The 24,939-nt window shown below is 46.1% G+C and overlaps 1 protein-coding gene across 2 annotated transcripts in view; it reads left to right on the top strand.

Annotated features, from left to right (window-relative positions):
• Positions 1 to 22,609, top strand: part of uvssa (UV-stimulated scaffold protein A) — a 101,408-nt gene extending 78,799 nt beyond the window's left edge. Inside the window, exons 14-16 of one of the 2 annotated variants that reach the window (XM_056600274.1) lie at positions 14,849 to 15,026; positions 15,183 to 20,432; positions 20,746 to 22,609. In XM_056600274.1, coding sequence (XP_056456249.1) covers positions 14,849 to 15,026; positions 15,183 to 15,276 — 272 coding nt within the window. In that variant the 3' untranslated portion in view covers positions 15,277 to 20,432; positions 20,746 to 22,609. Of the gene's footprint in view, positions 1 to 14,848; positions 15,027 to 15,182; positions 20,433 to 20,745 lie in introns of those variants that run through there. The other variant, XM_056600275.1, reaches the window with a different exon arrangement.
• The last annotated feature ends 2,330 nt before the right edge of the window (positions 22,610 to 24,939 follow it).

Below are 24,939 nucleotides of genomic sequence, written 5' to 3'. Positions count from 1 at the left end.
TTCAAACAGGGAGGCAGAACAGTATCATTATCAGGAGGGAGGGAGGGAGAACGGTATTACTATCAGGGAGGGAGAACGGTATCATTAACAGGGAGGGAGGGAGAACGGTATCATTATCAGGAGGGAGGGAGAATGGTATCATTACCAGGAGGGAGGGAGGGAGAACGGTATCATTGTCAGGAGGGAGAACGGTATCATTATCAGGGGGGGAGAACGGTATCATTAACAGGTTCAAACAGGGAGGGAGAACGGTATCATTATCAGGGGGGGAGAACGGTATCATTAACAGGTTCAAACAGGGAGGGGGAACGGTATCATTATCAGGAGGTTGGGATGACGGTATCATTAGCAGGTTCAAACAGGGAGGGAGAAAGGTATCATTATCAGGAGGGAGGGAGGGAGAACGGTATTATTATCAGGGAGGGAGTACGGTATCATTAACAGGGAGAGAGAATGGTATTATCAGGAGGGAGGGAGAACGGTATCATTAACAGGTTCAAACAGGGAGGGAGAACGGTATCATTAACAGTGAGGAAGAACGGTATCATTGACAGGTTCAAACAGGGAGAACGGTATTATTAACAGGGAGGGAGAATGGTATCATTAACAGGTTCAAACAGGGAGGGAGAACGGTATCATTATCAGGAGGGAGGGAGGGAGAAAGGTATCATTAACAGGTTGAAACAGGGAGAACCGTCTCGTTAACAGGAGAGAGGGAGAACGGTGTCATTATCAGGAGGGAGAATGGTACGCTAACAGGGAGGGAGAATGGTATCATTAACAGGGAGGGAGAACAGTATCATTAACATAGAGGGAGAACGGCATCATTAACAGAAAGGGAGAACGGTGTCAATAACAGGTTCATTATCAACAGATTCAGATCAAACATTCTGTACATCAGATATTTTTTCAACAGACTTTCCAATGTTTTGTTGCTATTTTTTGTTTGTCCTGTGTGTTGAATAAGGCAATATGAATGATATATACGATACCAGCATTAATATACTGTACATTATCATGGGAAAGGTGAGAAAAGACAGTGATCATAATCCTCATTATCCTGCCCTCTGCTAGCGGACAGTGGGCTTTGGGAGTCCAGGGTTTGTGTGTTTGTCCCAGAGAGTGTTTGCAAAGAGACAGAACGATGTGTGTGTGTGTGTGTGTGTGTGTGTGTGTGTGTGTGTGTGTGTGTGTGTGTGTGTGTGTGTGTGTGTGTGTGTGTGTGTGTGTGTGTGTGTGTGTGTGTGTGTGTGTGTGTGTGTGTTTAACAAAGTTACAATATAAAACAGGCCTGTCTCAGTAAAATAGCTGATATCCAGCAGGTTCCTGTTCTGCAGCACATATAACATGTAACAGGGACAAGGCACATCACACGTCACATTTACATACAACACATAACAGGGACATAGCACGTCAAACATCAGTAGGACAATCATATGGACAGCAGACTGAGCATAGACAGTGATCTATATAAGTCAGTGTTTGCAAGTGTATGTGGGGCAGAGTAGCTAAAAAATGTACTCAAGTAAAAGTACTGTTACTTTAAGATTATAATTACTCAAGTAGAAGTAAAAGTACTCGTAAAAATAATTACTCAAGTAGTTTCTCCGATTTATTTTTTAAATAAACAGAGCAACACAAACAGTACAAAATAGACACCAACAAAATATAAAACAGCAATGTTCAAATAAAGATAATGTAAATAACATCCTTTTAAATAAAATAAATATGGTCTTTAAAAATAAAATGTATAACCCTTGAACTAAAACAATAACAAATTAAATCTTTGCAAAATGAAATACATCAACCTTTAAATAAAATTAAAATAAATTCGGTTTATCCAAAATTATATTAATTAAAACCAATACACGTATAACTGTTAACTAACATTATTAACAAAGTACATCCATGGAATCAGCCGTTCAAAACCAGTCTGCATGAATCGTATGACAACTGGATGGCAGGGGATGCGGACAAGGAATACACCGCAGGGGAGAACATGAGAGCCCCAGCTCGCCGCATAGTAGCCTGGGTGCTTTAAGCATGGAATAAGCTGGATACGGAGTGGGTGAAAAACTGTGTGTGTGTGTGTGTGTGTGTGTGTGTGTGTGTGTGTGTGTGTGTGTGTGTGTGTGTGTGTGTGTGTGTGTGTGTGTGTGTGTGTGTGTGTGTGTGTGTGTGTGTGTGTTTGTGTGTCACTCTGTTCGAGCCTGCATAAGAGTTCAACGTTGTCATTAGCTGTAACGTCTTTCTGACCAATCGCAGTTCAAGGCCGACCTGGGCTGTGCCACTTCGGGAGGGGGCGCTCAGTTACTCCCCTCTAGACAAAACCGAATTGGTTGCGACGTTGACCCGGCGCCCCCCGAAACGTTAACGGGCCACAGGGAATTTTCCCAACTCTCCCGATTACCACTCTGCGTTGTGCGTGCGTGCGTGCGTGCCTGTGTGTGTGTGCAGGCGTTATTCAATTTCCTCTCGGCCGCTTGTACCCGCAATCTCGTCCTTTCGGCCATCACCCAACCCTCATGACCATAGGTGAGGATAGGAACGAAGATCGACCGGTAGATCGAGAGCTTTGCCTTGCGACTCGGCTCTCTTTTCGTAACAACGGTGCGGTAAAGCGAACGCAATACCGCCCACGCTGCTCCGATTCTCCGGCCAATCTCACGCTCCATAGTACCCTCACTCGCGAACAAGACCCCGAGGTACTTGAACTCCTTCACTTGGGCTAAGGAATATTCACGTGATAGAAATAGATCTCGCATGTAATAAAAGAAAAGATCTAAAAAACAAAGTAACGACCGTCACGTAGCCAAATGGAACGGCGTAAAAGTACCGTTCTTTCTTCAAATATTTACTTAAGTAAAAGTAAAAGTATGTTGCAATAAAACTACTCCTAAAATTACAATTTATCCAAAAAGTTACTCAAGTATTTGTAACGGAGTAAATGTAGCGCGTTCCTACCCACCTCTGGTGAGGAGTAACAGTTTATATGCTTTTTTGAACTGTGTGATGGATTGTAATACTCTAATGTGATGGGGAATGCCATTCCATACTTTGGTGAAAGTATGGATGAAGGACCTCTGTCCATAGACGTTATTGAAAGTGGGCACTCGGTGGAGGGCCATGGAGACAGATCTAGTGACTCGCACTTGGGGCATGTTATGTGTTGGTAAGAGGGAGATGAGTGTTTGTGAGGTGCTTTGTTGGAGTTGAAAATAAAATGTGATAGCATGACTGTAAATACAATTTTGAAAGGACAGAGCGTGTGATTGAGTGAGTGCAGTGCAGTTGTGTGTCCATTTTGGAAGATTGCTGTGGATCTTTAAAGCTTGGTTGTATAGTCGTGGGATGGATTCAGTAACTTCCTTGGTGGTGAGAGAGCATGTTGGTAAATTATTTATCTTTATTTCAGACTCATATAGGTCCATATACACGACAGTACAACAGACAAAACAACAACAGACAAATAAGAAACACAACTAAAAAACATACAGACACTCTCTCCAATGCTTCCAGAGACTGGAAGTGTATCTGATGCTGCTTAACTTCGGCATGGTTAAAGTCATTATAATTTCATTTTTGGAGTCCATTAATCTCATCATAAAACTGTACATCAGATTCCTGAGCAATGCATTTAAAGTGGGAACACCACTGTTTACAAACAGTTGACTGGCACTTGTGCACCTTGGTAGCCTCAGCAGAATTCTTAGAGCATCATTATACGCCACTCTCAATTTGTTATATTTACTTTTACTGTATCTGCACCACAAGTGGGCAGTATATAGTGGAGTACAATAAGCTTTAAAAAGGGCAATCTTAACATCATCAGTACACATAAACAGTAGAGCCCGACCGATATAGGATTTTTAAGGCCGATACCGATACGAATATCTTGTGATTTAAAAATCCGATATGCCGATATATCGGCCGATATTTATATACTGTATTAGGGCTGTCAAGCGATTAAAATATTTAATCACGATTAATCGCATTAATGGCATAGTTAACTCGCGATTAATCATAATTTTTTTTTCTATGCTAAACATCCCTTGCATTCTTTGTCCCATTAATTTTTCTCATTTTAATGCTCTTATCAACATGGAGAAGTGCATCGGCTTGCCTTGTGGAAATGTTTTTTTATTGATAACAACATTGGCATATACTGATCAAAACAGGACGGTACAAAAAAAAGCCTATAATGCAATTAAACGATGAACATACAAAGATATGCCTTGAACATAGCAGTAAAAAATAATAAAAATAATTAACGCCATTAAAATTGGTTTGCGTTAACGCCGTTATTAACGCGTTTAACTGACAGCTCTAATATATATATATTAAAAAAATCCAGAAACGCGCAACAAAACAAACAGATTTCCCTAACATTGGTTATTTGTAGTTATCCTTTAAATCCTTTTCACTCTCAGCTAACACGTAACAACAGCTAAACTGGACATGGTAGTAATTATTAAGTCATGCTTATCGACTTTAGAGAATTGATGTGGATGTTCTTTTAATTGTTATTCAAGCAATGTATGTCTCGTGACAGTTGCCAACTTACCATGAACACACTTGCACACATGAACAACACCGATGATCTTCGTCGATCTCCGTCATTCACTCTGCCTAACTCTGGCTGAATCAGCGGGTTTGGGGCGTTTTTTTCTTTTTTTCTTTTTTATTTTCATTCATCAGCCATTATATATATAATTCTTTATTTCAGACCCAGGAGGATCCATATCAACACAAACACAATAAACAAATATTAAATGCCGATGCCGAATAATTTGAAAAATGCCTAATATCGGCCGATAATATCGGCCTGCCGATATATCGGTCGGGCTCTAGTAAACAGTATGAGATGGTTGAGAATACAATCGCATGCAGGTAGGTTTTGGAAACAGTAGAGGATAGGTATGGTCTAATCTTGTTAAATACATATAGTTTCTGATTTAACTTTTTAATTAACTTGGAGGTGTGTTTGCGGTAAGTGAGGTGTGAGTCAAGTAACACACCCCGATACTTAAATGTTTTGGCGATGACAAGATTTTGATTTGATAGTGTGAAATTGAGTCAGAATAACATCTGGATTTCTGAATTCAGCATTGAACTGCGGCAGTTTTGACAATGGTATTTTAGGTTCAGAAAGATGGGCATGATTGGTTGGTGGTTTAATTTTTCTGATTGCATAGACAAGCAGATGATCGGATATATCTGCGTCAATCACACCGGAGAGTGCATATTTAGTAGGGATGCACCGAAATGAAAATTCTTGGCCGAAACCGAATATACTGAAACAGTTGGCCGAAGGCCGAAACCGAATACCGAATACCGAATGTGGCTTTTAATGTTTTTCATTCATTTTGCTTTAATTTTTCACCATTGCATAAATCAAACAATTAAATGTCCTTAATAAACTTTTTTGTCTTGCTTTTCTATAAAAAAAATCAATTACAAATTTGATACAAAATATTTATTTAATACTGAACGTTTTCTAACATTCCAGCAGACATTATAGCAAGGATTTAAGAACAATGTACCTTTAAATAAATGAGTAAAACTATTTATTTATTTATTATTTTTGAAAAATGTTCGGTGTATTATGTTCGGCCTTTCTACTCCTTCGGCCGAAACCAAACATTATGTTTTGGGCCATTTTCGGCCGAACATGTTCGGTAGCCGAATATTCGGTGCATCCCTAATATTTAGCCGGTTGATTAGTGAAAATAAGATCCAGAATTGAGATGCGTGTCTGGCCTATTCTGGTTGAAACTTTAATTAGTTGATAGACCAAGTTTTATTGCAATGGTTTTCAAAGGCTTGGATACAGCGTCATTCCAGTCGAGGTTAATGTCGCCCATTATTACAAGCTCCTTAGTTGTGACTGATTTAATTATGTCAGAAAGCTGAGATAGATAACGGCTTGCGCTGACATTAAGAGGCTTGTAGGTGAAAATTGCAGTTATCGCGTGTTGCGGCGTGAAGTTAAATGACAGTTGAAGTGTCTCCGTCTCAGTGTCGAGTTTGCTTAGTGAGTGCATATATTTCTGACTCACGTATAAAGCAACTCCGCCACCGGATTTGTCGGTGCGGTCTTTGCGGTACAGCTGATATTTTCTATCGAGAGGTAAGAATCAGGGATAGTGGAGTTTAGCCATGATTCCGAGATTGCCAGTACATCGGATTTTGATTGTGCAAGCAATAATTTCACATAGTCTAGTTTAGGGACAAGACTTTGAGTGTTAAAATGGCAGATCTTAAAACCTCTGACCCTGCCGAGTTCACTTAAAGTGGAGGGTGTTTTCCTACGATGGAATGACCTCCTACGAGGCTTGGTGGTTTGGGATTTATTATGGGGGGGGGAGATATTTCAGGGAGTCAAGTCAGAGACTTGACAGATTTAGGTGAGGGAGAAACAGAGATCGAAGCTTCAGGGTTATTTAAGGTTGTGGGATCAAAGTGTGTGGTGGATCGGATTGATAGTGGGATAGACCAGCAGAGAAAACGGATCCATTACTGTTTGCATGATGGGCATATAATCCCCATAAATATAAAAATGTAAGTAAAAAAACATTTGAGTCAGGCCCGGGATTAAGTTCAACATTCCCAATCATTAGCAGGATAACAATTAAAAGTCTTGGCATAGTTTTTTTGGTCACAGACTTTGTTTCATCGGAGTCATTAAATTTAGTGTCAGTTACCCACCGGTGAAAGATGATTGTTCGGGTGGGGAGAAAGAATGACTCCCCTTGAATGTCTGTTTGGCTGAGTTTAGGTAGTCCTAGCCAGTGTGAGATTTTCGGCGAAGAGCAGGTCCGCGAGGTGTCAGCCGCTGGTTGAGGAGTTGTTGCTCTGGTACACCGAGTTGGCGCAGCAAGACCGAGAAGCCAGCAGGAGCGCATCTCAGCAGGTACGTTGGAATCCGAAGCAGGCTCTTTAAGGGAGTAGGCTATCGACAATCCGTGAGTACCAGCTGAAGCTCCGGTGGGGCAGTGTCCCTGAGTCGCGTGACTGGGGAAGAGGCATGATTGCCTGCCCTGGAGTAGGCCTGGCTCCAGCTCAGTTGGTGGTTTCTCAGAATAATCTCCCACCCAGCCGAGGGGAAGACAGCATGGCGGATGGCACATTGAGAAGCTCAGATTGTTCAGTTTGTTTGTTGTCCGTGCGAAGAAGTGTTCGCGTGAGGCAGCATAAGACAAGTACGACAGATAGAATAGCAGTATTGCAGCAAAATGGACAATTAATAGGCCTGCAGACTCCTGTATTGTCATAGATGTACCGGAAGTTTGCTGCCGAAAGTATATTTTTACTTTTTATATATTAAGTTTTTTATTAGATTTGTCGAAATTCAGTGATTGGTTATACAATTAAGAGCAAACAACGGTGGGCCTCTTCATAACTAATTTAACCATTATTTGAATTCAATAATGTTTTTTTGTTGTTTTTTTGCCCCCTCAGGTACTTGGTGCCCTACGCACTCTGCGTACTGTTTGTTTTTTTACTGAAGATGTTTCTTCAGACATCCTGTGTGTGCGTGTGTGCGTTTGTGGCTGCCGAGTGATGGGATGGAATGCGGTCCAGATTTTAATGATTGCTAGTATCAGGTTTGTGTGTGGGTGTGTGTGTGTGTGGCACACTTTGCAGTGCTTGTTGTAATTGAAGGCACACTGTCCAGTGAGTTGTGAAATGGCATCCTTTGTTACTAATTAACTAACTAACTATTGCATTATTGATTAATCAGTCAGCAAGTCACCAGTACAGTGAATTACACAATTAAACTCTCAAATGTTGATGCCATATATTATTCTAGAAAATATTCAACATTTCGAGGAAGTGTGTACAAGCTTACTTTAGCATTAAGCTAAAATACTCTCAAATGATTTAGTAATTAAAAGATCCATGGAATTAACCGGCAAAAAGTGTAGTTGAATACACGTTCAACGACATTGTTGTAAGACTAGATCTGAGCACACAAACACGCACGCACGCACACACACACACAAATAACCATGTACATATTTATATCAAAAGCCCCAGGGATTGATGAGATCAGAAAGGCTGAGGCCAGAAAGGCTAAAGGCTCTGGGTGTTGAGGGGCTGTCATGGTTGACATGCCTATTCAACATTGCGTGGGAGTCGGGTACAGTGCCAAAGGAGTGGCAAACCGGGGTGGTGGTTCCCCTGTTCAAAAAGGGGGACCAGAGAGTGTGTGCCAATTACCGGGGTATAACACTTCTCAGCCTCCCTGGTAAAGTCTACTCCAAGGTGCTGGAAAGGAGGGTTCGGCCAATCGTCGAACCTCAGATTGAAGAGGAACAATGCGGTTTTCGCCCCGGACGTGGAACTACGGACCAGCTCTTCACTCTCGCAAGGATCCTGGAGGGGACCTGGGAGTATGCCCATCCGGTCTACATGTGTTTTGTGGATCTGGAGAAGGCGTATGACCGGAAATGAGTCCTTAGCCCAAGTGAAGGAGTTCAAGTACCTCGGGGTCTTGTTTGCGAGTGAGGGTACGATGGAGCGTGAGATTGGCCGGAGAATCGGAGCAGCGGCGGCGGTATTGCGTTCGCTTTACCGCACCGTTGTTTTACGAAAAGAGAGCTGAGCCGCAAGGCAAAGCTCTCGATCTACCGGTCGATCTTCGTTCCTATCCTCACCTATGGTCATGAGGGTTGGTTGATGACCGAAAGGACGAGATCGCGGTGTGGTAACTCGGTACGGCAGAGGGGGCTCACAGTAAGGACCAGGCAGGGAATGAGGGTCCAAAGCCTCAAACGGCGGTTTATTTCGCTCGGTAGCAAACAATCCAACAGGTTTACACAAGCGCACGAGGTACATCAGAAAAGGGGGTCGCTCGAGACGTGGTCTACGTGTCCGCCGTGCGGCTCACTCCACGGAGTCTGGTTCCTCGGTGTCGTACTTTCTTCTACTCGACTGCCCTCCTTCTGTCTGTCGGTGGCCTCCTTTTAACAGCTGGGTGCCTCCTGCCCAGGTGTTCCTCGTTCTCCCGATTGCGGCTCTCGGGAGGTCGGGATTTGTCGCCGGCTGTTGGCCACCGGCGGTATATCCCGCCCTCGACTCTCCCGGCTAGGGGGCGTGGCACCGGGGGAATGCCACATACTCCCCCCCTTTGCTCATGCCCCTCCGTGCGCAGGGCCCAGCCCCCGTACGCATCTCGGCGGGAAAGGGCGTCGGCGTTAGCGTGTTCCCGCCCCGGCCTATGCTCCACGGTGAAGGAGAAGGGCTGTAGGGACAGGAACCACCTCGTAATCCGGGCATTCGTGTCTTTGGCGGTGGCCATCCACTTTAGTGGGGCGTGGTCCGTCACCAGGACGAACTGGTGGCCTAGGAGATAATAAGTTAGTTTCGTGACGGCCCACTTGATGGCCAACGCCTCCTTCTCTACCGTACTGTAATTCCGCTCGTGGGGGAGGAGTTTCCGGCTGAGGTAGGTCACCGGATGCTCCTCCCCGTTCCGGATCTGGGATAGGACCCCACCTAGTCCCACCTCGGACGCGTCTGTGTGGAGGGTGAAAGGGAGGTTAAAATCAGGGGTGACCAATAGAGGCTCTTGACATAAGGCCCCCCGTAGGTCCTCGAAGGCCCTCCTTGCTTCCTCAGTCCACTGGACTCTATCCGGGAGGGCCTTCCGGTTGAGATCGTTCAAGGGGCAGGCTAGGGTGGCATACCCCGGGATAAAGCGTTGATAATACCCCACCAGCCCCAAGAACGATCTCACCTGCTTCTTGGTCCGCGGTTGAGGCCACTCCCGGATGGCTGCCACCTTGTCCTCCTGGGGCCGCACGTTCCCCCTCCCCACCCGGTATCCCAAATAGGCCGTCTCCTCCCGCCCCAACCTGCACTTCGCAGGGTTGGCGGTAAGCCCGGCCGCTCGTAGGCCGTTGAGCACGGCTCGCACGTGTCTGACGTGTTCGTCCCAACTGGCACTGTAGATGATTATGTCATCAATGTAGGCTGCTGCGTAGCTGCAGTGCGGCCTTAGGACCTGGTCCATCATCCGCTGGAATGTAGTGGGGGCCCCGTTGACCCCAAAGGGCAGGACGGTGTACTGGAACAGGCCCCCCGGCGTCGCAAAGGCCGTCTTCTCCCGGGACGACGGTGTCAGGGGGACCTGCCAGTACCCCTTGGTTAGGTCCAGCGTAGACAGGTACCGTGCCGGCCCAAGCCGCTCGATAAGCTCGTCTACCCTAGGCATGGGGTAGGAGTCAATGTCAGACACTTCATTTAGTCGGCGGAAGACATTGCAGAACCTATGGGTTCCGTCTGGCTTGGGCACCAGCACAATAGGGCTAGCCCAAGCGCTACGGGATTCCTCGATCACCCCAAGTTTCAGCATCCGCTCTACCTCGGCTCGGATGGCGTTGCGTCGGGACTCGGGCACCCGGTAGGGCGGGATCCGGACTGTCACCCCCGGAGTGGTCCGGATCTCGTGGGAGGCCACCGAGGTCCGTCCCGGGACGTCCGAGAACACGTCCCGGTTCTGCAGTACCAGCTCCCCTAGTTCTTGTCTCTGGGCGGGGCTAAGGTCGGTCCCCATCGGGACGTCAGGGGCCGCGGGTCGAGCCATTAAGGCCATGGGTGCCCGTGGGGGAGGGTCACCCTCACCCCGCCATTGTTTTAGCAGATTTATATGATAAATCTGGGTGGGCTTGCGTCTCCCGGGTTGCCTCACCTTGTAATTGACCGGTCCCACGGCCTCTACCACCTCGTACGGGCCCTGCCATTTCGCGAGGAATTTGCACTCACTGGTCGGTACTAGTACTAAGACCCGGTCGCCCGGTCGGAAGGTCCGCACGCACGCCCCCTTGTTGTATACGCGTGCTTGGGCCTGTTGAGCACGGGCGAGGTGGTCCCGGACTATGGGCCAGACCTTGGCCATTCGATCCCTGACGAGCTCCACATGTTCAATAGTGGTCCTATGTGGAGAGGGATTTCCCACGCCTCCTTCGCCAGGTCCAGTATTCCACGGGGCCTCCTCCCATAAAGGAGTTCGAAGGGAGAGAACCCTGTGGAAGCCTGGGGCACCTCGCGAATGGCGAAGAGGACGTGGGGAAGTAGCTGGTCCCAATTCTTCCCGTTCGCCTCGATGCTCTTTTTGAGCATTAGCTTGATGGTTTGGTTAAAACGCTCGAATAGCCCGTCCGTCTGCGGGTGATACACCGAGGTCCGGAGCTGGGTGACCTGCAGTAGTTTTAATAACTCCTTGATCACGCGGGACATAAAACACGAGCCTTGATCGGTGAGGATCTCCTTCGGGAGTCCCACCCGGGCTAAATAGTAGCATTAACTCTCGGGCCACCGCCTTGCTGGTCGCCGCACGCAGTGGGAGGGCCTCGGGATATCGGGTCGCGTAATCTAGGATGACGAGGAGATACCGATGTCCCCGGCTCGTCCTGGGTAGGGGTCCTACGATGTCCAACGCTATTCTCTCAAAGGGGGTCTCGATAATAGGCATCGGTGTGAGCGGGCTTCGCTCCACCGCCCGCGGGGCTACGCGCTGGCAGTCGGGACACTCCTGGCAGTAACGCGCTACATCTTTTCGTACACCGGGCCAGAAAAACCGCACCACCACTCGCTCTCGCGTTTTGTCCATGCCTAGATGTGCGCCGAGCAAATGTGTGTGGGCCATGAATAAAACCTTACTCACGTATGGTCGCGGTACCACCAGTTGACATATAACCTCGCGCTCGCGTTCGTCGACCCTATACAACAACCCTCGCTGTGTACAAAAGTGGGGGTGGGTCAGGTGGCTCACTGAGTCCCTCACCTGACCGTCGTGGGCGACCACATGTCCCCACGCGTGCGGAACTGGGCCCCGCTCCGTCTCCCGGTCCCGGTCGTCCCTGGTCCCCGGTGGATCGGGCCGGGCTTCCCGGTGCTGACGGACCCTCTCCTCCGGAACCCGCCTCGTCGTCCGACTCAGTCCGCCTGGCGGCCGTTCGGCGGGTCGCTCCCAGGGCTGGTCCGTGGTCTGCGGTGGTCCCCCTGGTCGTCGGTCGATGCGGCGTTCCCGGGGCGGATCCGGTCTCCGACGCGGTCCCTCGGATCGTCGGTCGGCACGCCTCTCGCCGGGCCGGTCGCCCGCTTCGGCCGGCCGGACGGTGCAGCTCCCGTCCTCCTCGGTTCTCCCTCGTTGGGCTCCAGAAGCGAGCGAAGATGGGGCAGTCCCGGCCGATCAGGAACGGTACCGGGAGGGTCGGCACTATTCCGGCCCGAGCGACGAAGACCCCCTGGGGTGTGCGTACCACCACGTGACAGGTGTCATACGTCCGGGTGTCGGCGTGCACGCAGGAAACCTGCATCGGGGTTCCCGGTCTACCCCCGGCTAGGTCGGCCCTCACCAGGGTCACGGCACTCCCCGTGTCCAACAGGGCATGGGTATCCTGGTGCATCACCTTGATGGGGACAGTGGGGGAGTCCTTGGCCCCTTGGGCCCAGCAGGTGACCAGCATGCAGGTGGGGCGGTCTCTCGGGGCGGTGCACGCGGAGGGCATGGGGACGTCCTGTCGGTCGGGACAGTCCCGGGCTAGGTGTCCCCGTCGTCCGCAGTGGTAGCAGCGCCGGGTCTCGGGTTCCCCTTGTTCTCTGGGCGGGGTGGACGGCCTGGTCCTCGACGGCGGGGTCGGAGTCTCTCTCCGGCCGGCCCGGGGAGTGGGTCTCGGGCCCGCCGCCAGCCGCTGTGCCACCTGCCAGTTCTCCAGCTGGCGAACGAGGTCGTCCACGTTCTCGGGATGGTGGTGGGCCAGCACCCTCCGGGCGTCGGGAGGCAGCTGTCGCACGGTGTTGTCCACCACGACCCGATCCGCGGGGCTGGGTCCCTCTCCGTCAACCATCCACCTCCGGGCTAGCCGACATTGGTGGGCTATCTGGGTCCGGACGGGTCCTCGGACGTCGAACGTCCACTCGCGGAAGTTGAGGGCCCTCGCAGCCAGGCTATGTCCATAGTAGGCCAAGACGGCCGCCTTGAGTGCGGGGTACCGCCCCGCGTCCCCGGGGTTGAGGTCCTGACTCGCTTGCTGGGCGGGACCGGTTAAGAACGGGGCCACTATATAGGCCCACTGGGCCTCTGGCCACCTCTCTCGGGTTGCCACCTGCTCAAATGTCTCTAGGAAGGCCTCCACATCGTCGTCGGGTCCTAGTTTCGTGAGCCGGCTCGTGTGACCGGCGGTCGGCGGGTCGCGGATGGCCTGCTTGGTCAGGCGGTGCACCGCCTCCGTCAGCAGGGCCAGTCTGGGGTCCGATTCTCTCGGGCCGGCTGGTCCTGCGGGCGTCCCCGGGGTTCTGCATCGACGTCCGCGGGTAATCACCTCGTTATGATTGTCTCAAATCTCAAGCTTTCGAAATGAGAAATCCCAAGAAATGTGTTGAAAACCACATTCTGATTACATTGGCTATGCGATGGAGGACACATTGAAGCTCATACTAATACAAAGACAACACACACACACACACACACACACACACACACACACACACACACACAAAACACAATGGCTCAGAGTGTAAGTTGAGCCATAGCTCTTTAAGCAGTAATGAATCTCTTAAACACACCAGTTGCTTTTCGTTAACACTATAATTCTTTGTCTGCGTTTGTGTGTAATAAAGGGTTGGCCTACTTGAAAGGGCCATTCCAGGGTCAAGCTCAAATGACACACACACATTCACTCACTCACACACACACATTCACTCACTGACTCGTACTCAAAACTCAAAGACACTAAAGCAGTGTTTTGACAATCGAGGTAATGTTAGCACAGCCTCACAAAGACCGCAAGGTTTGTGTTTAAAGGAGTCCTATTCTACCCTTTCTGAAGTTAGTTATTTCATTTGGGGGTTTTATTTGAATATGTGTCATGCTTTAATGTTAAAAATACACTTTATTATTATTATTATACAACTGTTCATTTCTTCAGAACCACTTTGAACCCAAGGTAGAACGTGGTCCTGTCTCTCGCTGGCCCACGCTGTTGTGATTGGTTAAACGCTTAGCGCGAGTGTCGGCAAACACGCAAGCAGTCCTCAGCGGCTGTAATTTCAGCGGGATAAACGATTAGCTCAAATTGCCTTTTGATTTAGACTATAATTATTCGGTATTTAAAAACTGCTTTACTTGATTAATTACCTGGAAAACATTTAACAAAATGTGGACGGAATCACATCTGCCAACTTATGTCAATGAAAACTGCGTAAGGTTCAATAATTGCAGGAATGAGCAGATGGCAGTGAAAGATATGAACGGTCAGATGAGGTGGGGACAACTGACCTTTTTTCATACACCACACAATATGGACACACAGACACACTTTGCCTGTTTATCTAATTGAGGGTCTATACAATTACCAACTTCTGGTCTCATTCTAGCCGTAACAAACTATAAGGTTGTGTTTAATTTTGTATTAATTCAACAACATGATAAAAGATGAAATTGCTTAAGTACATAGACTCCACAATCATAGGAGGGATTTATGTATAATACCATGGGTTTTTTTCTTCATAAAATCCAACATTGTTTTTTCTTGTATCATATGAAGTCAACACCAAAATAACAATGAGCATCCTTAATGAGCCTTTTTAAATTATCCTGATGGCTTCACACTCACCAAGAGCGACATGACCTATTGGTACCTATCATCTATCTGATCACTAGAACCAAGACAATTAAGGGATTACAACGTCTGTAATATCACAAGAACCATTTCGCCTACTGGGTTTGGATCATTGACAAAGTTGAATCAAAGTTATGTGTCTTATCGTTTGGCTGATGGGTAATTTAACCAAAAATGCCCTCCTTGGATTAAAGCCTTTTTGTGGATGTTTGTTTCAGACTGGCAGGATGTGGAGCTGATGCAGGACATTGAGGCGGCGACGGGAGAAGACCTGGGCTCCAAGAGGCTGCTCGGGAAAGGACAAGGGAAGGGGAAGGGGAAGTACCCCAACCTCAGCAATCTGAAGAAGAGTGCCAACACCTCCCGGTCCAGGCTGGAAAATAAAGTTTTCAACAAGTATGTTATTGTAATGAATAATTAGTAATAATTCATTTTGATTCATAAGTAGTGTTGATTTATTTCATTGTTTAGACTGTAATAACTGCTATGATATGAACAGAGTAGTTGTAAATGTTTTTTGTTTTTCCTCCAACCTCCTTGTCGTGTCCCCAGGAAATCGGTGCGGCGAGTGTCTGAGGTGATGACCAAGATCGACAGTAGGAAACATGAGAAGTTCTCTAATCAGTTTAACTATGCGCTGAACTGATTGGCTCATGACCATATGCTACATTTGGGCCTGGTTGTACTGGGGCTGGTCATGTATAACAACGTAGACCTACCACGAGAATGAAGCCGAGCCGAGATCCAGCGTAAAGAAGGTAAGCATCAGGATAATACGACCGAAGATGAAAAGACCTGTGCATCAGGATCAGACGTCTGAAAAGTCCTAAATATCAGGGTCAGACGTCTGATAAGACCTAAACATCAGGATCAGACGTCTGAAAACGTCTAACCTTAACCCTAACGTCAAGCTAAATTGTCCCACGAAGCACATCCTCAAGTTGACCATTTAAATATTACAACGTTTTATATGTAATGTAAATATTCTTGTTAAGTTAATGGATTTGTGTATTAATGTTTATTCTGAGTTGGCTCATTCAACCACATACTATTAAGCATTTGAAGTAATACACTGCACTGTATAATGTGTGTTGGTCTTAGATAAGCAGCGTATCTAAAATATACATTTCTTTGTTTGCTATAATTTTATTTATTTTTTGCACTTAACAACAATGCAGGTTGCAATACAATAATGTATTATATATATGGGTATTATGCATCATACAAGCAAAACATGTTAGCTGGCAGTGAATATTGCTTGTTGCTCCATGTTTGATAAATAGGCGTTTCCTTTTTTTTCAAAAGTTTCTATTGTTCAATTTGGAAATTATATGTTTTTTCCATTGAGGAACTTGTGGCTTATCTTTCTCCTCTTTTAGATAGTAGTTAACTAATAGTTGACTGATTAGTTAAAAATATCATTATTGTTCTATCAACATTTTTAAGTATGTATTCCATTATTAAATTCTAGAATATCAGCAATTGTTTAGTTGTTTATATTTCGGCTATCTTTTTTTGGCAAAGGCTATCAAGCTGAAATTGGAGTTGTTTAAAATGTTTGAGTTAATTTAAATGAAACTTGTTTATATTGGTGATTGGTATAATAAGTATACCTCGTTGTATTTATCAATGACCTCTCCCTATTCAGTGTTCCATAGTATATTTATATCCTCCACCAATGAGGATAGGTCATGGGAGCGGGGCGGACCTGGCGCTATGTTCAAACCAACTCGGAAGATAAAACTACGGTGCCCCTCTGGTGACACGGGTGAATATTGACTAATTCGTGGCCACAGAATTTGCCACACATTAATAATTCGTGCCCACGCATTAATAATTCGTGCAGCCCACGCATTAATAATTCGTGGCCACAATATAATAGTTTGTGGGCACAAGATGAATAATGCGTGGCCACAACATAATAATTCTTGACCACATAATAATAATTTGTGGTAATGAATTAGTATGTTCTGGCCACGATCAAACTAGGAGCTTGCCGGCTGTAGGCCTATACGTTGGAGAAATTGGAGAACTTGAAGAACATGGAAAACTTTGAATTAATTTGGTTTTATTTTCATTTAGGGATGGATTATAATCAAATACTTATATCCCTTGCGGTTAGGCCTGGAGTAATTAATTAGCATAAAGAGTCACCTAATGCAGCTGCTTAAAATGCATGGGTTGACGCGCAAAGTATATGCTGATCTCGGGGAAGTAATATATTTCATTATTTACCAGCTGAAAGGACCTGGGAGACTTCACAGATACAGATGGATGCACAAAAGTGCTTGTCAAATGGCATTCGTGCAAAAAAGGAAGAAAGGAAAAGAGTTAAGTTCAATGCAAAACTATCTTATTTTACGCAATTTAAAATTACAAGTCTAAACTGCGTGAAATGGAAAGGTATCCAAAGATTTCCTTCTATTTCCTAGCCAGCGGACCGTAGTTTATGACAAAAACAACACAATTGACGGCAACCCAGTTGCCGCCATTAACGTCGTTAACGTGGTTTGGAGCAGAGATGTTTGAACTCATGAAGTCGTTTGGTAAGTGAACGGTGCATACATTGTGTACATTAATGTTCCTCATCAAAGCATCCCGCTCCTATCACAGGAACAACCTGGGGTCTCATTCATAAAACTGTGCGTGGGATAGTTACTAAAAATGTGCGTACGCCCAGAAGCCAAGTTTTGCGTGTGCCAGAATATATTCAGATTTATAAAACCCTGCGTACGCACACCGTACGCAATCTTTGCTTTATAAATCACAGACTGCCTACAAGTGTGCGCAACTGAAACAGCTTCACGTTCCGCCCTGTACACGCCCCTTTTTAACCATAAATGGTCAATGCAAATGACCTCATGAATGCGATCTGCATATAAAACAGACTCAGATGAAAGTATTATGTCTTGTCGGAAACAATGGCAGAAGTAGGTGAGAAAAGCAAAAAAGCGAAATCTCACGGAGGTTGAAGTGGAGACACTTGTGGGTGAGATGGAGGCCCGAAAAGTAGTTTTGTTCGGCGGTCACGGGATTGGGATCGCCAACAACAAAAAGCAGAGTGAGTGGCAACATGTTGCTGCAGTAGTGAACTCTGTCAGTAGCACGGAGCGCACAGTCCCAGAATTAAAAAAGAAGTGGTCTGACATAAAGTTACATATTTTTATGTAGCCTACCAATAAATCGTTACGGAGTAACGGACTACGATTTTGATGAGGAGTGTGGCTTGGTTTTCCACAAATGGCATTCGTGCAAAAAAGGAAGAAAGGAAAAGAGTTAAGTTCAATGCAAAACTATCTTATTTTACGCAATTTAAAATTACAAGTCTAAACTGCGTGAAATGGAAAGGTATCCAAAGATTTCCTTCTATTTCCTAGCCAGCGGACCGTAGTTTATGACAAAAACAACACAATTGACGGCAACCCAGTTGCCGCCATTAACGTCGTTAACGTGGTTTGGAGCAGAGATGTTTGAACTCATGAAGTCGTTTGGTAAGTGAACGGTGCATACATTGTGTACATTAATGTTCCTCATCAAAGCATCCCGCTCCTATCACAGGAACAACCTGGGGTCTCATTTATAAAACTGTGCGTGGGATAGTTACTAAAAATGTGCGTACGCCCAGAAGCCAAGTTTTGCGTGTGCCAGAATATATTCAGATTTATAAAACCCTGCGTACGCACACCGTACGCAATCTTTGCTTTATAAATCACAGACTGCCTACAAGTGTGCGCAACTGAAACAGCTTCACGTTCCGCCCTGTACACGCCCCTTTTTAACCATAAATGGTCAATGCAAATGACCTCATGAATGCGATCTGCATATAAAACAGACTCAGATGAAAGTATTATGTCTTGTCGGAAACAATGGCAGAAGTAGGTGAGAAAAGCAAAAAAGCGAAATCTCACGGAGGTTGAAGTGGAGACACTTGTGGGTGAGATGGAGGCCCGAAAAGTAGTTTTGTTCGGCGGTCACGGGATTGGGATCGCCAACAACAAAAAGCAGAGTGAGTGGCAACATGTTGCTGCAGTAGTGAACTCTGTCAGTAGCACGGAGCGCACAGTCCCAGAATTAAAAAAGAAGTGGTCTGACATAAAGTTACATATTTTTATGTAGCCTACCAATAAATCGTTACGGAGTAACGGACTACGATTTTGATGAGGAGTGTGGCTTGGTTTTCCACACTTGGGATTTAATTGACATTTGATTATGTGTTTACAGTGTCACATAAAAATATTATGTTATTGACACATGTTGGACAGATGCTTTATTCCATGCAGTCGCGCCGTCAGTGGACAGTATGGAGTGACGGGATTAAATATAGAGAATTTCTTTTAATTTATATTCTAAGGAGATGTTTCTGGAGTTATAACTGAGAAATAACGCAGTTGACTTAAATTATTCTGATTACATAGATTTAACGCATGATACGGGTTGAAATTACATGAATGTAGGGCGATGATGAAACATAATCGTTCTTCTCATTCTACAAATCTTCGTTCTGACTTCAGTTCACCACCACACCATCTGTGTCGCCAATTCTCCTTTTCCTCTAAACTATGCGTACGCATGGGTCAGAGTTTGCTTAGGGCTGCGCACATTTTCCTGTCAAGTTGTTTTTTTATAGATCACAACCTTGGCGTGGAAAGTCACGTACGCCAATTTCAGCCCCGTTTTTTGCGTACGCAACGGTTATAAATGAGACCCCTGATCTCACAGGAATCTGTGAAATGACCACGGACGCCTAACTCAGAATCCGTGGAATCCTCACAGAAACACGCCATGAACGAGTCGACCGCGGGCGCTTAACTTAAAATCCGTGGTGGTGTCTATGGAGGTAGATTTGTGTCTTTATTATGCAATCAAAAATAATAGGTTTGAGAGCAAAACTTTCCACACTGCAATCAAAAAATAGATTTGAGAGCAAAACTATCGACACCGCAATCAAAACATTTTTTATTGCAAAATAAATAAATGTGATAAAAAATTATTAATGGGAATCCAAAAGTTTTGTTTGCGAATCCAAAAGTTTTGCATGCGATTTGCGAATCCAAAAGCTTTGCTTGCTGTTGAGCTGAATCTCGTGGGTGGGACCTACGCCGAAAGATGTAAGACACGTCTCTATTGGCCAGTCTGAAGTCCATGATGAGACAGAGCGGGAGTCGGGAGCTGAGAGGACAGAAAATCAATGCGCAGGTATGTCTTCCGTCATAGTAATAGCAAGAATGTTATGTTTGAACTGGTGCATGTAGATTGCTTTTGTTTAACGATCTGTGGATGTTGTATTGGGTTAAAAAAAATACACATTATTTTGTCAGCCTGTAGCTGCTAGCTTAGCTCAATTACCTAGTTATAGGTACGTTACGTGCCCAGGCTGCCTATTAGCCTGCATGACGTTGTGCATGTAGCTACTAGCAGAGAATGTCTAATATGAGGAGAATGGGCACTCGCTGGTTAGTTCCGGTTTTCTGGACTGGTTGCAGTAATAATCGCTGTCCACGCGGGGCGCTCGCAGGCGAGTACAGAATGAATGGGAGCCTATGGGGTTTTATCCTCAGAATCCAGTTTTCTCACAATGTAATTTTTTGTCAAGTAATTTGAAAGTTGCGTTCAAAAGGAGGGGCTAAGATAATAAACTCAGCTGAATATTGCATTTTTTATCTGTTCTAAAAAGGTGTTAAAAACATGCGATGACGTCACACATTGTCATACTGTCAGAGGTACTGCTTTACGGCAGTTTCTGAAGCACTTCGGCACTTCCGCATTTCTCTTTTCCCGCAACGATAACACCAGCTGTTGGAGGTAAGACTTTTTTTTGCTTAATACACTAGTTACAGAGTTTTAGTGAGCTAATGTAAAAAAAAGAAATGCGCAAATGTTTTACATATGTATGTTACTTACAGAGAGTGTTTTTTTTAATCCTCACTAGTGCCGATGATAAAGCTTTTCTTTTTTGTAACGATTATGAGCCATTTCTTTCTCCTGAAATAGAAACCTGGATTAGAATCATCATTTTAAGACTGAATCAACTTAGTTTACATCAGTAAACAATCTCCTAGAGAGCAGTGTTCTGTTGTACTCCTCCTCATGCCTCTTCCTTTCTTGATCTCTACAGTTGGACCTTGATGCTGTGACAACGGACAAGTCTTCTTCCTCTGTCTATTTTCCCTGCCTCTGTTCAGTATGTTCGGTGTTGTTAAATCATTTCTCTTTTTTTTTATTAGTTACTATTAGTTACTGTTCTTATCGTGTTCTTGTTAGTGTGATGTTTGAATAAACTTGCCTGTTGCAATGTTGGTATAATGTTTGTATAATTACTGTTATACAACTGTTACTGTTTCAATGTGACCCAGATCATATTTCTCATTTAACAAACATGTGTAGCTTATAATGTGTTGATTGTCCATCACAATATTCGGCATACCAAAGATTATTCAGAGCGATCAAGGGCCAAATTTTTCTTCAAATTTGTTTTCCCAAGTTCTAAAGCAACTTAACATCAAACATAGTCAAGCATCTGCATATCATGCACAAAGCCAAGGAGCTTTAGAACGCTTTCATCAAACTCTGAAGTCTTTATTGCGAGCTTATTGTACAGAGATGCAGAGGGACTGGGAGGAAGGTCTGCCATGGTTGCTTTTAGCAGCAAGGGAGGTGTGCAAGAAAGTACTGGATTCAGTCCAAACGATTTGGTCTTTGGTCACCGAGTACGTGGTCCTTTGGCAGTGCTTCGAGATGAGTGGTACACAGAGGAACCTCCGTCCAATTTGAGAGTGTATGTAAACAGGTTCAGATACCGGCTTTACATGGCTGGCCAATTGGCAAAACGGAACTTGGAAAAAACACAGGGAAAAATGAAGCGTTTGTATGATCGATGTTCTGAGAGACGACAGTTTAGTAAGGGTGACCAAGTGTTGGCTTTGCTACCAATTGTGGGGTCACCATTTCAAGCTAAATTCAAGGGTCCATATACTGTAGAACGTCAACTCAGTGAACTAAACTACTTAATATCCACTCCAGATCGCAGGAAAAGATAAACCAACTTTGCCACATAAATCTGCTGAAACCATATTATGGTCGTGAATGTCCCCAGAATGAATCTGAGGGTTCACACACTCCATCTGAAGTGAGCCCAGTGTTGTCTGCTGGTACAGTGATGCAATCAGGTTTTGGTGGGGGAGAGGAGGTGGCAGTGCCAGATGATTCTGTACTGCATGGTCGTCTGAAGAACTCTGAATGTCTAAAGAATATGGATGGCTTGTTGTCTCATTTGTCTGTTGAGAAGCAAACTGAGTTAGCTGTACTGATTGCAAGCTATCCAGGGTTATTTGGAGACACGCCGTCTAGGACAAATCTGATGGAGCACGATATTGACGTTGGCGACGCTAAGCCCATCCGGCAGAGATTTTACAGAGTCTCTGAAGAGAAGAGGAAAATATTGGACCGTGAAGTAAACTACATGTTGGACAATCAAATTGCAGTACCCTCCTCTTCCAGTTGGGCATCTCCATGCGTGTTAGTTGAGAAATCCGATAAATCACCTCGATGTTGCACCGATTTTCGTAAAGTGAATACAGTGACCAAGTCTGATTCCTTTCCACTGCCTCGGATGGAGGATTGTATTGACCAGGTTGGTGCAGCAAAGTTTGTAAGCAAATTTGATTTGTTAAAAGGGTACTGGCAGGTTCCATTAACTCCAAGAGCTCGGGAAATATCTGCCTTTATTACACCGTCCGGCCTGTTCTCGTATACTGTTATGGGTTTTGGTTTGCGCAACGCACCAGCTACATTTCAACGGTTAATGAATATGGTTGTTAACAGACTTGAAGGTTGTGCGGTATATTTGGACGATGTCGTGATTTACAGTAACACCTGGGAGGATCATCTAAGTCGCATCCGGGCTTTGTTTGAACGATTTGCAAATGCGAATTTGACAGTAAACTTGGCTAAATGTGAGTTTGCAAAAGCTACGGTGACATATCTTGGCAAAGTAGTGGGCCAAGGTCATGTGCGTCCAGTTCATGCAAAGGTGACTGCTGTTGAGGAGTTCCCTCTTCCCACTACGAAAAAAGAATTAATGAGGTTCCTAGGATTGGTTGGCTATTACCAATGTTTTTGCCGTAATTTCTCGACAGTGGTGGCCTCTCTGACCGACTTGTTGAAGATCAAGTCTAAATACATCTGGTCCACCTCATGTCAGCAAGCCTTCACTGTTGTTAAAACCCTGTTATGCTCTGCGCCAGTCCTCCTAGCTCCCAGACTGGACCAGCCATTTACACTACATGTTGATGCCAGCCATGTTGGAGCAGGTGCGGTACTCCTCCAGGCTGATGGAAAAGGTATCGAACATCCCGTTAGCTTCTATTCCAAGAAGTTCAACGCTTACCACCTGAACTACTCAGTTATCGAAAAAGAAGCATTGGCATTAGTTCTGGCTCTGCAACATTTCAATGTGTACCTTGATTCTGGAATGCCAATTGTTGTATTCACTGACCATAACCCTCTCACCTTCTTGAATTCTTTGCAGAACCCTAATCAGAGGCTTATGCGATGGGCTCTGTTTTTGCAGCCGTACAACCTAGACATCCGTCATATTAAGGGCACCCACAACGTCATGGCGGATGCTTTGTCCCGTGCACCTTTGTAACTCAAAAAGTGAAATTGAAAGTGTGTATCCTGTTGCAGTGTACAGGAGTTTATGCCCTTTATGAATGTACGGGGTAGAACTCCTGTCTTATGGGGGGAAGTGTGACGGCCACAGGGTTGCCTTGTGTGGTGGTGGTGCTGCTTCTGGTGTGTTCTGTGTTGCAGGTTGCTGGTTGGTGGATTATCAACTAACGAGATGCAGCTCACCTGAGCAGGCTGAGCTCAGGAGCCTGTAAAGCAGCCCTGATCAAGTGACTCCTCTCTCTCCCTGGCCAGCAGCCCGATCCTTAGTTTCTGTTATGTTTGTTTGTTCACGGTATTCTTTAATAAATTCATTAAGTTCATACAAGACCATGTGTGGCCTCCCCTTCAATGGTACAACCGTTGAGCCAGGTTGTAACACAGGGCAGAGCAATTATATTCAATGGCTTAAAACAAACCTCGTGGAACGTCACCTCGCTGTGGGGAAAGGAACCGGAGCTTGTGAGGGAGGTGGAGCGCTCACCAGATCAGTTGGATCTGGTGGGGCTTACCTCTACGCACAGTCTCAGCTCTGGTACCATACTCCTGGATAGGGGTTGGACTCTATTCTTCTCCGGAGTTGCCGAGGGCGTGAGGCGCCGGGCGGGTGTGGGGATACTCATAAATCCCCGGCTGAGCGCCGCGGTGTTGGAGTTTACCCCGGTAGACGAGAGGGTCGCCTCCCTGCGCCTAAGGGTTGTAGGGGGGAAAACTCTGACTGTTTTTTGTGCGTATGCACCAAACAGCAGTTCAGAGTACTCGGCCTTCTTGGAGACCCTGAATGGAGTCCTGTATGGGGCTCCAGTAGGGGACTCCGTAGTTCTGCTGGGAGACTTCAACGCCCACGTGGGAAACAATGGAGACACCTGGATAGGCGTGGTGGGGAGGAACGGCCTCCCTGATCTAAACCCGAGCGGTCGTTTGTTATTGAACTTTTGTCTTAATCATGGATTATCCATAACGAACACCATGTTCGAACATAAGGGTGCTCATAAGTTTACCTGGTACCAGAGTACCCTAGGCCGAAGATCGATTTCGTGATCGTGTCATCTGATCTGAGGCCGCATGTTTTGGACAATCGGGTTAAGAGAGGGGCGGAACTGTCAACCGACCGCCATCTGGTGGTGAGTTGGATCAGGGAATGGGGGGAAATTTCCAGATAGACCTGGTAAGCCCAAACGAGTAGTGCGGGTGAATTTGGAACGTCTGGAGGAGGCCCCCGTCCTAGGTATCTTCAACTCACACCTCCGGCTGAGTTTTTCTGGCATTCCTGTGGAGGTTGGGGGCATTGAGCCGGAGTGGGCGGTGTTCAAATCCTCCATTGCTGAAGCTGCGGTGGCTAGCTGTGGCCTCAGGGTCTTAGGCTCCTCAAGGGGCGGTAACCCTCGGACAACGTGGTGGACACCGGTGGTCCTTCCAAAAGGAGTCAGCTGAGGTGGTTCGGGCAACTGGTAAGGATGCCCACTGGGCGCCTCCCTTGGGAGGTGTTTCAGGCACGTCCAGTGGGGAGGAGACCTCAGGGAAGACCCAGGACTAGGTGGAGAGCTTATGTCTCAACACTGGTCTGGGAACGCCTCGGGATCCCCCCGTCAGAGCTGGTCAATGTGGCCCGGGAAAGGAAAGTCTGGGGCCCCCTGCTTGA

The sequence above is a fragment of the Gadus chalcogrammus genome, chromosome 10 (genome assembly GCF_026213295.1).
Source record: "Gadus chalcogrammus isolate NIFS_2021 chromosome 10, NIFS_Gcha_1.0, whole genome shotgun sequence".
In the NCBI taxonomy this organism is placed as follows: domain Eukaryota; kingdom Metazoa; phylum Chordata; class Actinopteri; order Gadiformes; family Gadidae; genus Gadus; species Gadus chalcogrammus.
The sequence above is the reverse complement of the archived record's forward strand: the minus strand, read 5'-3'. Positions and strand labels throughout refer to the sequence as shown.